The sequence below is a fragment of the Manis javanica genome, chromosome 8 (genome assembly GCF_040802235.1).
Source record: "Manis javanica isolate MJ-LG chromosome 8, MJ_LKY, whole genome shotgun sequence".
NCBI classification, from domain to species: Eukaryota; Metazoa; Chordata; class Mammalia; order Pholidota; family Manidae; genus Manis; species Manis javanica.
This window is the reverse complement of record NC_133163.1, coordinates 74,127,044-74,141,969: the sequence shown is the minus strand read 5'-3', so window position 1 is coordinate 74,141,969 and position 14,926 is coordinate 74,127,044. Positions and strand designations below refer to the sequence as shown.

The 14,926-nt window shown below is 52.0% G+C and overlaps 1 protein-coding gene across 2 annotated transcripts; it reads left to right on the top strand.

Annotated features, from left to right (window-relative positions):
* Positions 1–559: 559 nt before the first annotated feature.
* On the top strand, positions 560–10,956 carry DHRS2 (dehydrogenase/reductase 2). Of its 2 annotated transcripts, XM_073212261.1 has the most exons (9): positions 560–656; positions 4,383–4,549; positions 4,719–4,896; positions 5,422–5,523; positions 8,354–8,424; positions 9,453–9,504; positions 9,795–9,929; positions 10,181–10,236; positions 10,485–10,956. In XM_073212261.1, the coding sequence occupies exons 2-9, from the start codon at positions 4,422–4,424 to the stop codon at positions 10,594–10,596; spliced, it is 834 nt and encodes a 277-aa protein (XP_073068362.1). In that variant the 5' UTR covers positions 560–656; positions 4,383–4,421; the 3' UTR covers positions 10,597–10,956. The 2 variants fall into 2 exon arrangements, with proteins under 2 accessions (XP_073068362.1, XP_073068361.1); XM_073212260.1 differs by lacking the exons at positions 5,422–5,523; positions 8,354–8,424; positions 9,453–9,504 and having other exon boundaries at positions 10,181–10,538.
* The last annotated feature ends 3,970 nt before the right edge of the window (positions 10,957–14,926 follow it).

Genomic DNA, 14,926 nt, shown 5'->3' with positions numbered 1-14,926 from the left:
TGTGCTTTCTTTATTTTGGTGCTCACAGTACTTAGCAATGCCCAGCATGAAGTTAGTGCTCATCAAATATTTCAGCCCAAGTGATAAATTGGGTGGTGGGTGGATACCTGGCCACAAAAGGGTACCTGGCTCTACAGCCATTAGCCCTGCACAGTGCCAGGGCCTCATCTAGCAGGAAAGGGTTTTTTCACTGGCTTTTGGACTGAAGTCTGTGCTGGTAGGAATATCTTTGTGGTTTTGAACCCAGCTCTGCCTCTCCAGTCATCTGAGCCTGTAGTCTTCCTTATCCTGCTACCCACCTTCCAGAGTGTGGGTTCTGGAGCCTGTTTGGACCCATGGGCCTGTCTGATTCTGTTGTGTGCCTGAGTCTGGGGACAGCTGGATACAGGACTCATAAGCAGTATATGCAGCATTCTGCAGAATGACTCAGACCAAGTCCTGCACTTTCTCCCAGGCGCCCCCTCCTCAAGCTTCCTCCCCAGCTGGGTGTGTGTGGGGAGGGTTTTGTCACCTCCATCATCCTAAATTCTCAGAAAATTCTGCAAATCCTTGAGTCTTTCAGATAGAATCAGCTGTGCCTGCAATGCAGCCTGCTGCCCACTCACATTCTCGCACTCAGCTGCAGACGCACTCGGGAAAGACAGGAGCCCAGCCAGGTAAGGCCAGGTGGACACCAGCTCTGCCCAGGGCTGGGGCAGTGTGGCCCAAGGCGAGGCTGCCCAGGCCGGGCTCCGTGCCCTGGAACTGCCTGCCTTCCCTCCTTTTCCCTTGTGCTGCTGCTTTTTCCCTGGCTCCATCTGAACTCAGGCTCTGTTTCTTCTCTGGTTCCATAACACAGCTTTTGGGGCTATCAGAGCCCTTGAGACCCCCTCAACTCAGCTCCTCATCTTTCCAAGGTGCAGACTGAGCCAGAGAGGGGACAGACTTGCCCAAGATCACAGCTTCTGTTCCCATCTTCCTAGTCTCTCTCTTTCCTGCTTTCCAGCTATTGCATAGCTCTTCCCTAATCTGTTTCCTTTCCATTTCCTTTTGCCCTCTTTTTCCTTTGTACCCAGTGGTGAAGGCCATTCACCGCCAAGATGACACTAATTGAGGGTGTGTCCATTTGGCTTCCCCTCCTCCATATCTGGGCATCTGAGTTGATCAGCACGGGAAGGGAAATCCATGTGGACAGTGCCAGGCATAGGGGCCATCCTGGGCAACCAGAACCTGCTGTCAACTCTGGCCCAGGCGGACCAGCTGACTTTGGGAGTAAAGCATGGGTGAGCATGAGAGGAAAGGGAGCCAGAGTCTGGCCCTTGAAGCTGTTCAGTTAGGCCCAGGAAAAGCAGGACCTTGAATGGGGCGGGGCACGGAGGGAGATAGATGAGGCCTGACAAGTCTCTCCGCACTTCACCTGCAATAGGCCAGAGCTACTTTCCAATACCAGTAGGGCAGCTTTCCTGCAAACCACCTCCAGGCAAGTTTAGATAAGCAGGGGGTGAGAACTGCTGTTAAGTCAGAGAAGGGATGGCCGCAGACTTGCTGAGATGCAGAGAGGTGCTATAACTCCAGCCTTCCAGCAGGGGATGCCCTGTCCCGACAAAATGTTAGTCCTCTTTTTCCTGCTGCCCCTCCAGCTAAGGAGACCTATTCCCCAGACACTTGATGTGGTGAATCTGTGATCACAGCGGGGTGAGGGGAGAGGAGTTCCCCATGGGTCATAACAAGGGTTAGAATCTGGTGTCCTGTTTCGGAAATGGAGAACAATCAGAAGCTGAAGCCCTTCATCCTCTCCAATTGAAAGGCTGTAAATATGACCTTGCAGAAAGGAAAGAGAGCATGTGAGATGTGAGCATGAGCGAGCAGAGTGAAAGCAGCTAGGATAAAAAAGGGAGGAGGTCTGGTACCTACAATTGGTGGTTTGGGAAATACAGTATCAGAAGAGATGTAACTTGGAAACCAAGGCTATCCTCCCTCTGAAGCAGGTCACCTTCATCATCACACCGATATGGACTGATCTGAAACCTAAAATTCATTCCTCCATGGTTCCCGAGCAGCACCCATTTGCTTATCATTTTCAGATACTGACCCCTTACTCTAGGGAACTGGGTTATGCAAGGGTTGCTAAGAAACAAGGGGAGATGTAGTAGGGATGGAGGGGTTGCTTAGTAACCGGGAGTTCCCTCCTATTAGAGTGGCCACAGCAGGTCTGGAACTGATGAAGGTCAGCAGACAGCCCACACCAGAGCTTTCCATGTCTGTTGGCCTCTTGGCCCAGAGCTGCCAGAGCCTGCCTCTCTTCAGCTGCCTGGCACTGCCCTGCCTGAAAAGTACACCCTGAGTTCCTGACTGTCCTTGACAACCCCTTGCTCCAACCATTCCTTCCCAACTGCCTCAGCAGGAAGCCCATCAGATTCCTAGATTCAGGACAGGGCAGGGCTCCTGAGCAAGCAAATGAGAATCTCATGGTGGAGGAGGTAGAGCCTCTGGCTCACATTGATGCAGACTGAGAAATTTGGGGTCTGGGTGAAAGAGGGTTCCCTACAAAAGCATCTCTGGTTTATTTCCTGTTCCCCAGGAAATGTCTTCATATCTGAATCTCCCATCCAGGTACTCACCCTGCTCTCCAGAGGAACACACCCTTTCCTTCTGAGGGTGTGGGTCTCCTCACTACACCCAGGCTCCTCATAGCTTCTCTTCAGATAGCTTTACTCAGGCAAGCCTGGCAGGGACACTATGCAGGCAGTCGGAGCCCTGTCTGCTTTCTCAGCCACGAGTCCTCTGTTCTCTGCACTTCAGGGACAGAGGTGTCCCTGCTCTCTCGCAAACACTCTGGACACCCACACCCCTCCCTCCACTCCTCCTTCAGTTTGTCCCCTGAGACTAGAGCACCTATCCCCCTGCTTCCCTTGTCAGGCCTCCCTTTGCCTTCCAGGTCCCATTTATCTGCAGCTTCCTTAGTGATGATTCTCCCAACCCAAGCAAAATGTGCATGCACCCCTATACTCTGCTGGCCTGGCTGAGAACCCCTTGTCTTGGGAACAGGTGGAGCTGTCCTCTAGGAGCCCACTGATCCTCTGCTTCCTCTCCTACCTGGCAGGATACTCCTGAGAAACCCTTTGTGAACTGAGTGTTTAAAACAAAGCCCTTTGCACAGAACATCTCTGAGAAAGTATTTGAGATGTTAGGAGATTTGCCTCTGGGAAGAGGACTGGGAGATTTAGTTTTTGAGCTAGTTTTGAACAGCTTGAAGTTTGGAATTTACCATGAGCAGGTACTTTAAAACATTTTTATTGTGAAATATAGCACATACATAAAAAGTATATATTTGTTATATATAAAGGTATATTGGCCAGGTCTCTCTCTCTCTCTCTCTCTCTCTCTCTCTCTCTCTCTTTCTATATGTATGTATACACATATATACATACACATACACACAGAAGACATACATATCTGAATGAACACCATGTAGCCAGGTCTCAGTCATAAAACAGAACACTGCCAGCACTCCAGAAACCCGTTGGGCTGCCCCTCCCAAACCCTTTGGCCGCGGAAATACCCACTCTCTTGACTTTTGAGAAAATCAACTGCTTTGCTTTTCTCTGTCGTTTTATCACCTGTTTGAATTCTGAAACAACACAGTGGTTGTTTGGACTGTGTATCTTTTAGATTCATTTATGTTGCTAATAATGAATTTTCATAATTGCATAGTATTCCATTATGTAAGTGCAACACAGTTTGTTTATTCATTGTCCCTGTAGTGGGCATGATGGACCTTTGGCTTGTTTCCAGTCTGAGGCTATGAAAAAGGTTGCTGCTGGGAGCACTTGAGTCCAGGCTCTTGGTGCACACTTCTACAGATGCGAAATGGCACCATCCAAGGGCTGCATGTTCAACTTCCCTGGAGAGTGCCAAACTGTTTTCCAGAGTGGTTGTGCTTACACTCCCTCTAGCTGTGAGTGAGAGTTTCTGTTGATTGCTACTTTTCCACTTAGAAGCAGTTCATTAAAATCAATAATTGGTGTAATTATTTGTTTGGTGTCTTGCATCCTCACTCCACTGGGAAGCACCATGTATAGAGCTTGGGGCTGTAGTTCACCAGCATCTGCTGCCCGATGCCCGACATGCTGCAAGTGCTCAGACCTCACTTATGGAATGAATGGGAAAATAATCCTGTCTACTGAACATTGGGTCTCATATGCTAATTCATGTTTTATAAACAAAGAATTTTTATGAAGAGGTTTTCTGACCTGAGGCTCACATATTTAAAATTCACCCTGACTGGCCCTACCCAGGCCACTTTCTGCTGCTGACCTTGTCTGTCTGGAGGAGTTGGCAGTAGATTACCATCATTCTCACTGACGGCATCAGTGGTAAGTGAAGTTCATTCCTTCCCACAGGGCCGAGTTCAGCAGAAAGCAAATCAGGTACCAGTGGCCATGCTCCGGGTCTACCAGGGCCTGTTTCGTCCCTATGTTGGACTCTCCGTACGGTTAAGCAGCAGTAGGATAGACCCGAAGGGCATCCTGGCCAATCGGGTAGCTGTGGTCACAGGGTCCACTGATGGGTGAGTGTTCTGATTGTTCTGTAGGTCCTGACCCCTCCCAGGGACACTCGCTTCCACAGAAGGACCTCAGAACTGTAGAGCAGGACCCAGCCTTGTTGATTTCAGGGCTGGGGAGGGAAAAAGGTGGGGAGGGGCTGAGACTGTCTTGTTACCTTTGTCCCTGCTACAGGATTGGCTTCGCCATCGCCCGGCGTCTGGCTGAGGATGGGGCGCATGTGGTGGTCAGCAGCCGGAAACAGCAGAACGTGGACCGGGCAGTGGCCACACTGCAGGGGGAGGGGCTCAGTGTGGTGGGCACTGTGTGCCACGTGGGGAAGGCTGAGGACAGGAAGCGGCTGGTGGCCACGGTGAGGGGCTGCCGGGGTAGAAGGACACATGGAGGAGAGCACACAGAAACCTTCCCTCCCTGCTGGGCCCTGGGGAGGACAGGGATGGGGTCTCAGAGGCCCTAGAACACATCTTGAGGTTGTGATTGCTCAGGCTAACTAAGAAGACCCCATCGTTCACACTGACTTTCTGGAAAGTTGCCTTTTCTTGAGAGGACTCTTACCCTCATCCCACACCCTAGAAGAACTATGGTTGAGGAGCCATCTAAAGTGATTTCTCCATCCCAGCCCCCAGAGGGATTCCTGGAGGAGGCCTTCCTCCCCCAAGGACCTCAGGACCAGACAGCCTGGCCCTGGGCCTATCCAGGCCACTTACCTTCCTGAGAGTTTGGTTCTCACAGAAGCCTTGTGACGCACTGGTTTGAGACAGTACCTAATTACCAAGTTTTGCCTCAGTGCTCCCTGTACCTGGTTGCTCTGGGAGGGCAAGGCCTCCTCAGGCCTGCTCCACACTCACCCCAGCCCTTTGGGCCACCCCTCCCCTAGGCCCTGGAGCACAGCTCAGGCGTGGACTTCCTGGTGTGCAATGCAGGGGTCAACCCCCTGGTGGGGAGCATCCTGGGGGCCAGTGAGCAAGTGTGGGACAAGGTAAGAGTCTCTGCGAGCTGGCTGAGGGGTTTGAAGTGCTCTTCTACTAAGACTCTCCTTTCCCCTCCAGACATTGCTGTAAAAACGCACTGACCAATGGTCCCTGGACTGTGCCTTGATGCCACTTTCTGGTTTGTGTTTTAAAAGCCAATTCCTACACTCTTTCTGCTTTCTTTCCTCCTCCCATCCCTTTTGCCTTTATTTGCTCAGCATATATTGACTGAGGGCTTGCTGTGTGCCAGACCTTATGTTAGGCTCTGTGTAAGCCAAGAATGGTAAGATTTCCGCTCACTGTCAACAGTTCATATTTTTCACATCCTTTGGTGGAGCCATATCTTGGGGGTTGTGCTCCTTGTTGGTGATCCATTCACTACCCCTGAGATTCTCCTTTCTTAGACTAGGGCTCCTGACTAGTCCTCAGATGAACTTGCATATCAGTCATGCCTGGACCCACCCATCAACTTCCCATGGACTCAGATGTTCTGACCCAGTGCAGTCCACTTATGGGCCCACAGGGTCCTGGAGAGACCTTGTAAAGTGCCTTGGGGTCCTTCTCAGGCTTTGCTGATCTCCTGCCACTGCTTCTCCATTCCCTCCTGTGTTTTTTCCCTAGTCCCTCTGACAGACAAGGTATGTGCTGATGGAGTCACGCTCTTCCTGCCATTGTTAGCTCCCCTGTGCCCCAGCCCTGGGCCACCGCACTTCCTTCTTCGTCCCCAGCCTGCTGCGCTCTGCCAACATCATCCTCACGCTGGCCCCTGCTCGGTCTTTGCCCGTGGCCTGGCACCCTTTCCTACATCCCCATACCTGACCTGAAGTCTGAGCTCCCTGTAGCCAGCTTCCCAGGCTCCTCAGCTGCCTTAATGCCTCTGAGGATCATTTGTGATTAGGTAGCTGGGTGTCATTGCTGACAGTCCCCTACCCATTCTGAGCCATTTTCCCTTTTGGAGTTTTAGTTCATGGGGTCATGCCTCTCTTTTTCTCAAAACTGTTTGACATCTTCCTTCCTGAACTTAGCTGCTCTTGCCCACAGCCCAGCCTTACTTTCTCTGCTGCCCCCTATTCTTCAGGGACTTGCAACTCACAAACAATTCTGCATCCCTGGACAGCAGTTGTCCCCTGATCACATTTGCCACCACCTCAGAGGCAGAATGGTCACAAAGCAAGGTGAGAATTCCTCTGATGCTCTGCTTTGACCTGGATGTAATTTTCAGTAGGTGTCCTATGTGGGGAATTCCTCTGTCTCATCACATCCTTGTGCTTGTTTGAGCATCTCCCCAGGCAGACCCCATTCTCTCCAGCTGGTTAGGAAGCCGCTCATCTCCCATCCCCACTACTTTCCTCCATCCTTTCTCTACCCATGGATCCCCTTGCCAGCATCCTCCTCAGGCTCACAGTCTGTATTCAGGACTTTGTGGTACACATAGTTACTCTGCCTTCTTTTCTAGCAGGGAAGTTTCTTCAGCAAGGAAGGGACTCACCTTTTTTTGGCTCACATTTGGATCCAGAGTCTAGGAGGGGTCTCTTCTCAGGCCATCGCCCAGCCTGATACCCTAGGAGCTTAGGGAAGACATCTGGTGGTCTGGCACAGCTCTGTTTTGAGCAGAGAGTGACCAGGAAGCCCTTAGGCTAACTCTCCATTCCTTCCTATCAGGGTCCTCCCTTTAGACAGTTGAGAAACTTCTTGCACTCCTGGGGGTCATCTCTAGCCCTGCTAACCTGCCATCAAAGGGGCTTCAGTAGCACTCAGCGGAAGCGTTTCCCCGGCTCACATCCAAGGGGATGAGCAGATATGGGATGAAGGAGTGGGAAAAACACTGGCCAGGCCTGGTCAGTTACTGAAGTGCAGCTTCATTCCCTAGAGATGCAGGGCACAGCTGACCTCATTCAAGATAGTGCCCCACAGGTGGGATCCCTGGTGCCAATTTTGTCCCTGCTGGCACTGCGTCCTAGCCCCCAGATCCATATCTGCATCTTTCCTTGCCAGTTCCTCTCTTCTCCCCTGTCCCCAGATCCACTAGACAGAGTTCCCAGACAAAGGCCCAGGGACCCTTATGTCTGAGCCAGACCCAGGTTTTAGTTGTAGGCAGGATCAGCACGGGCACCTAACTCCCAGAATGGCAATTCTCTGTTATGTCTCCCTCTTTTTGTGGCTACAGGAACGTTCAGAGCCATGTCTGCAATGAACTGGTAGATGTGGCCCTCACAGCACACATTTCTGTGAACAAATAACAGAATAATGTTCAGTCCTTGCCACGTGTTCTGAACTGTAGTCACCAACCTCTTGCTTTTTCTTATTTTTCTACATTTACTTTTCCTAGTCTTCATTTCTTCACACATACCTATTTGATTTGTTGTATGCTGTAGCCTTGCAAGCATGCCTTAATTTCTAGTGGGACAAGGTAAGAGAATAAGCAAAAACAGAGACAAAGATGACTTTTCCAGAAATCTCTCTTGCTCCCAGCATCCACTTCCCCACCATCTGTTCTGCCTTCCATCTTTTTCCAGTGGCCTCTGCTTATAGCTTTTATCTCCACAGCCAGAACGTAGCCCAGTTTCTTTTAAAAGCGTGAATATCTCCTTCCTTCACCCCTGTCCTGAATCACATTTCCAGGGCTTTGCTCACAGGCCTGTCACTTAGCCCACCTGCCTATTAAACCATTAGCAACTCAGAAACACATTTTGCCTTGGCAAGAAGAGGGATTAATCCCTCAGCTCTGAATACATAGGGGTTTGCTACCCAAATTATAAAACTCCAAGTGTCTTGTAGAAACAGGCCCCAGGCCAGCCGTGTCCCTGTGCTCCCATCACGCCCGTGCTGTGATTTCAGATCCTGGACGTGAACGTGAAGGCCCCAGCCCTGCTGCTGCGCCAGCTGCTGCCCCACATGGAGAAGAGGGGGTATGGCTGCAGGGCAGGGGTGGACATGACTGGTGGGGGCTGAGGGTATAGAGAGCACAGGGCACAGCTGGGACAGTGGGGGACAGAAGAGTCTCCTTGGGGTCCCCACTTTCCCCCTCTCTGTCCTGCCTCACCCTTCATGCAGCTCCAGCTCATGGGTGAGGGTGACAGTGCAGGCGCTCAGGCGCTCTCTCCTCGGCCTTGCCGCTACCAGGTTGGTGCCATCACATCACCAGGGGCTGCGCCTCAGCTTCTTAGCCTTGTGGGCTGGTCACTGTTACCCTCATCTCCTCTGGTTCTCTCACAGCTAGACAATGCCTTTTTACCAACTTACTGCCTGTGACTCGGTTTGCCCCATTTTTCCCCATGGGGAAAAGCCCACCCCAGACCCTTCCTCATTCCCTGCTTCTCAGTCTCCAGGCACCCTGCCTCTGTTCTAGATCTTGCTACGTGGCTGCACTCCACACATGCCCCAGGGGCCTCATGTCAGTCTCTTGGGCCACCACCTCCCTGGGGTCACAGCTGCCCCTCAAGCTCCTGTTTGAAGACACACCCTTTAGAAAGGTGGAAATGGTCTTAGATAGAAGGAAAAGTTCCATATTGGTGTGTTTTGTCTCCTCCTGCCCCATGTGCTTCTCAGAGGTCATTTACAGGTAGGCACCCACCATTAGCCCTAGGTGCTTCTTCACCAAGTCTGCTCTGCCCCCTCCCCAAGCAACTAGCTTTCTACTCATCTCCTCCCCAAGGAGAGGCAGGAGAGTATAAAGGTTCTGAGCACGGACACTGGGGCCAAGAGATTGGGTTGGAATCCCAGCTTTGCCATTCGTTGGCTATGTTACTAAACCTCTCTGAGCCTCCATCTCCTCAGTGGACTAAGGATCATAACAGGGTCTCTGTTGCTGTTGTAGGGATCACATCCTTCAGTGACTATACTACCTAAAAGTGTACAGTTATCAAAGTCGTACATCTTTTTTTATAACTGCAGCATCTCAGTCAATAGTAAGCCATTAGTTTCCTGTCTCCTCTAGGAGGGGTGCTGTCATCCTGGTCTCCTCCATTTCAGCTTACATGCCCCTGGTGGTGAGTGCTGGCTCCGTGTGCTCCTGTTTGGGACAGGGTGAGGGCCCCCAGAGCCCCACAGGGGCAGTACCCAGGTCAGACCCCCCACCTTACCTCCTGCCACCCTGGGCTGGTGATACCCCTGTGGCTGCTGGATCCCACACACCCAGCTTGTGTTCTCAGGCCGAGCTGGGGAGAGTGTGTCTGAGCTCTGGGCTTGGGCCAGCTGTGATCTTCTGGGCATGAGAAATCCAACCGATACTTTCCTCCATGCTCCCCTGTCCTCATCCCTGTCTTGATTCCCTTTTCAGGAGCTGGGTGCCTACAATGTCAGTAAGACAGCCGTGCTGGGCCTCACCAGGTCGCTGGCACTGGAGCTGGCCCCCAAGGACATCCGGGTGAACTGCTTGGTTCCAGGACTAATCAAGACTGACTTCAGCAGAATGGTGAGGCCTGGGGCATGTCCCCTGTTTCTCAGTGGAACTCTCCCAAAGGCTAAGAGATAAAGAGGTGACTGAAGCCTCACATCAGCATCCTTATAGCTGAGGTCTTCCCTGTCCTCTGAGCTCAGCCAGGGTCCATCCCTCAGCCCTAAGAAGGGCAAACCTGCCTCGGCCTTTCGCCCAGGTAGCCACCTTGGGGCCCTACCATGTGCCTGTGTAGTAGCACTGACTCTTTCCTCTCTTCCCTTTGCCAGTTACATGAGAATGAGACTTTCTGGAACAGCCTCAAGCAAATCCAGAAGCTTCAGAGGCAAGCAGGGTGTGGCGCTTCAGTGGTCTGGGTCTGGTTGGGGAGGTGCAGCTGTGTCTATCTCAAGAGCAGACCCCTGCCTGTGTCTCTGCCATTCCTTTGGCTGGAATCTGGGCCCCAAACAGCCCTGGAGGCTGCAGGTAGCTCTGCTGAGCCCCCCTGGTCTCCCTGTGGCACCACTCCCACTGCAGCAGCAGAGCCAGGGCTGAGGTCACAGATGCTGTGTGTTCTGTCCTCCTTCCATCCAGGATAGGGCAGCCTGAGGACTGTGCAGGACTCGTGTCATTCCTGTGCTCTCCAGACTCCAGCTACATCAACGGCGAGAACATTGTGGTGGCTGGCTTCTCCCCTCAGCTCTGACCAGGTTCGGGGCCCATGAAGCTGTGGATCTGGGCCTTGCAGGCTGAGGGCGGGTGAATGAGGAGATGATTAAGGTCTGCAGAGAGAATTTGAAGCTCCGCCAGCCTAGCAATTTGGGGGCTTGTTCAGGCCAGGCTTGAGGACGCCTCTCCGGTATCCTTACCTGCATGACTGTCGTTGATTCAGTGGCTGCGATCCAAGCAACATATGGGTTCTTGGTGTGGAGCTGTGGAGAGTTTCTGGGGCTGGTGTTCTGAAAGAACTGTAAGGGGAAAGAGTAGAGACTCAGGCCCCTGAAGGATCCCAGCTCCTTCTGTCTGTCATTTGTACTTTAAACATTCCTTCCCTAAAATAAACTCAAATTTATCCTCAAGTCTGGAGACTCCCAGTAAGGGTGGAGTCGAGGGCAATGTGGCTGAGGACAGGCCTCTTGGCTCCTGCTTTCTGTTTCTTCCCTGGGTGGCTGTCACGGAAGCCCCAGTGGTGGGGAGTGAATGCTCCCAGCAGGCTCTGAGCCAGGCCTGGTGGATTCTGAGCAAGGCTGGAGGGGTGGTGGGTGGAGGTGGCTGGACGGATTCTGGGGTTCCTCCTGAAGTTCCCTAGGCTAGTGGTTCTGAATGTTTTCTAGGCCTCTGAGAATCTGAAGGAAAAAGTTGTACCAAATCTTGCATACAATTCCAGGTTGAGAGCTTCTAATTTATAGTCAGGAGAGAAGAATAGATGCTAAGCTTCATCCTGGGGTTGGCTCTTCTTGGCAAAGGCCCTTTCTATTATTCTGAGTCATATTTGGGACACCATCCTCCTATGGGGATGTGTCCAAGACTCAGCAGAGTCTAGGAGAAGCAGTAGCCCTTGGGGCACCTCTGTTCCTCTCTTGCAGTCCATGTCATGCCCTGAATTGGTCCTAAGGGAGGATCAGAGGCAAAGCTTCCAATCTGACCCCTGACCTTTACCTCACTCAAGCCCCTCACCAGCCAGCTCCCCTCTCCAGACTCCCTGAGAATTGGTCTTTGTCTTGAGAATAATTCAATTACAAAAGCATTTATTGCTCCCTACCGCAAATCATGCATCGGGCCAGGCACCCTGGAGAACACAAATATGAAGAAGACCCAATCTCTCTCAAGTTCCTTCATTGTAGTGGAAAACAGGGGCAAGACACTCATCAGTAAATGAGGCAGACTGTATTCCAACAGTTTTATTGAGTATCATTCTATGCTAGGCACTGTTCTAGGAACTCAGGGTACAACCCTGAACAAAAGATCACTGCCCTTACAGAGCTTACATTCTAATGGGGGAGACAGGCAATAAACACAAACACATAAAAAAAAATTATACAGTGTGTTAGCAGGTGATAGGTACAAAAGAAAAAAGACAAAGAGGGGGGCAGGAGTACAATTCTGCACCCAATTCCTTCCCACACCAAACAATGCTGCACCTACAATTCAGCTCAATTCTGACACTATCTACCTGGAGATAGAATCAAATCCCACAGGTTGAGGGCTCAGTCCTACAAGACTGTTCCCTGCTTTCAGATGCCTATTGCCATTCCATGCTGTCACCTGTGCTTCTGACTACAGATTGGAGGTTTCCAGGACCCCTTCCTTGAGTTAATTAATTCGCTAGAGCAGCTCACAGAACTCAGAGAAACATGTTACTAGATTACTGGCTTATTATAAAAAAGATCTAACTCAGGAACAGCCAGATGGAAGAGATGCATAGGACAAGGTATGTGGCAAGGGGCAGAGTTTCCAAGCCCTAAGTGCACTGCTCTCCCCAAATCTCCAGTGTTCACTGGTCTGGAAGGTCTCAAACCCTGACCTTTTGGGTTTTTATGGAAGCTTCATCACCTCAGCATGCTTGATTAAATCACTGGCTATTGGCTATACTCAACCTCAGCCTTCCTTCCCTCCCAGAAGATAAAGGAGTGGGACTGAAGTGCCAATCCTCTAGTCACATGGTTAGTTCCTCCGGCAACCAGCCCCCATCCTTAGGTATTTTCCACAAGTTACCTCATTAACATGAACTCAGGTGTAGCTGAAAGGTTCGTTATGAATATCAAGAAACCTGTATCAGTCATCACTTAGGAAATTCCAAGGGTTTTAGGAGCTCTGTGCCAGAAGCAGGGCTGTGAGGTCTCCCTGGGGTTGGGACTTGTCCAGGCCACAGGTTCAGGGCCCAGGTGCCACCTGCAGTGGCCTGACTGAGGGGTCTGAGGTAGGGACTGGAATCATCACTGAACCAAGAGCATAAAGTCATGGGGCTGAAGGTTTCAGGCAGCACAGATCAGGTTTACAGGCCTGGAAGGGTTGGGGAAGTGGGGGGTGGGCCATGTGGTGTGGTAGGAAGATGCAGACAGGCAGAGCAGAACAGAATTCTACAGGTGGGAAAGCCAGACCCAGAAAGGTAGCCCACTGGAGGGTTCCGCAGCTCTGGGAGAGCCAAGACAGTGGATGAAGCCTGTCTTCTTATCTCCAGCCCCACAACCTTTCCTACATGCTGCAGGAGATGAATGTGGAGAAAGACAGTGAGGGGAGTCCCTGGGCAGGCGAGGACAGCACCTCTTAGGCCTGCAAGGAAAGACACTGAGAGCGGCACAGAGGAATGACAGGGGTTCCCTGGGGGAGAGAAGCTGCAAAGAGGCTGTGGGAAAAAGCAGCCAGGGAGCAGGTGAGGGCAGCTAGGCCCTCTCCTCCCTGCAGTGAGAGTAGGAGATGCTGACTTCCTGGGAAAGAGCAGTGGGGGTGTGAAACCAAGAAGGAGGGCCCCATTTCTGTACCCAGTGTAGGAGGAGGGATTCAAGGCGTGGGTGGAAGAGAACTTTATTCCCAGTGGAACAGTGCTCAGAGCAGGGATCTGGGGTCCAGGTGACACGCCACCTGTGTCAGTGGTAGAGTGAGAGCCCCCTCAGGGAGGCGAAGGGCAGAGGGCTGGGGAGAGTGTACAGATGAAGGTGAGGGCTGTGGAGGAAGGTTATGTGCGCCATTTATAGCCCCTGCACCTTCCTCTGTTGAGAAGCATGTGGAGAAGCCCTGCGTTGGCCCAAGCTGCCAGAGCCCTGGGGGTAAGGGAGTGCCCCGAATGGGAGGGGAGCGGGAGGCAGAGAGTGGGAGGGTCCTGGTGCTCTGCCACTTGTGTTGCCCGCTTGGCTTGGGTGAGGACCAGGGCCAGGCTGCTCAAGTCTCACCCCTTTTCTCAGGTTGTTTCCAGCCAGAGCCTGTGGATTGTGGATAACCAAACCCAAGTGTTTCCTTGATATAAATAGCCTCACTATTTACTTGCTTCCCAGCAAAGTTTGGCACACCAGAGAGTTTGTGCTGGCTGGGGCTATTTGTGTGCTGGAGGGCCTGGGGAAGAGGAGGGCCTGGAGGCCTGCAGGATGGGGAAGGCAGTAGATGGGCTGATTACAGCAGCCTCAGAGGTTGGGGGAGCCCAGCTCTGGGGTGGGGCATTTGAAATATCTGGAGCACTCTGTCCATATTTATACCTTTCAAGTTAACCCCTTCATCTCTGATCTCCTAAGAAAGATCTGGAAAAAAGTATCAGGACAATGGGGAATTTTGGGGTCTCCAGGGATGGCCACAGCTGAGGATTCTGATAAACTGGGGTGATGGCATTCCAGTCGGAGGATTCTGTCGCATGACCCCCAGGGCGCCCAACCTTGTCTGGATGTTGTGGTCTTCTGGGAGTAAAACGTGGCACAAGCTGCCACCATTGCCTAGTGTTTCCTTATCTTTTTTCCAGACCACTCTGGTGGTGGGGCCCTTGTCCCACCACAGTGCAGCCCTTGCTCCCGCTCTGAGCATCTCGGCTACGTCTGTTACTCATGGGCTGGGCTCCCTGGCAGGAGGAGGCCTGAGGGGCAGCACCGGGGCAGGGAGCTCTGGTGCTGCGCTGGAGCAGAAAGGGTCATCCCAGCGTGGGCTGAGGCTGTGCAGCTGGGCTGAAGAGTCAGATGTGAGGTTTCCTGGAGCCTGAGTTCTGGGGGGTGAGGTGAAGACAGAAATGGCTGAGGGCCCAGGGCCAGGCTTGTTCACCACTGACTTCGCTAGTGAAGATCCTATGTCAAATCTTACCGAGACTAACTGACCTTCCATCTAAAGCAAATGGTCCCCTTGACAATTAAACAGTGGGGTGAACAGTAGTTGATTAACAGGATAAATGGATGACTTGGGAGTAGGATGGAATTGGAGGACAGGAGTGAGGAGGAGGAAGGTTCAGAACTAAGGCTCCAGGCCACAAGTGTGCCCTCAGGCCTCCTTACTTGTGGGACTGGGACCCTGAGTGGAGGCAGTGGAAAGACTGTGGAGCTGTGCAGGCCTGACTGTTTTGT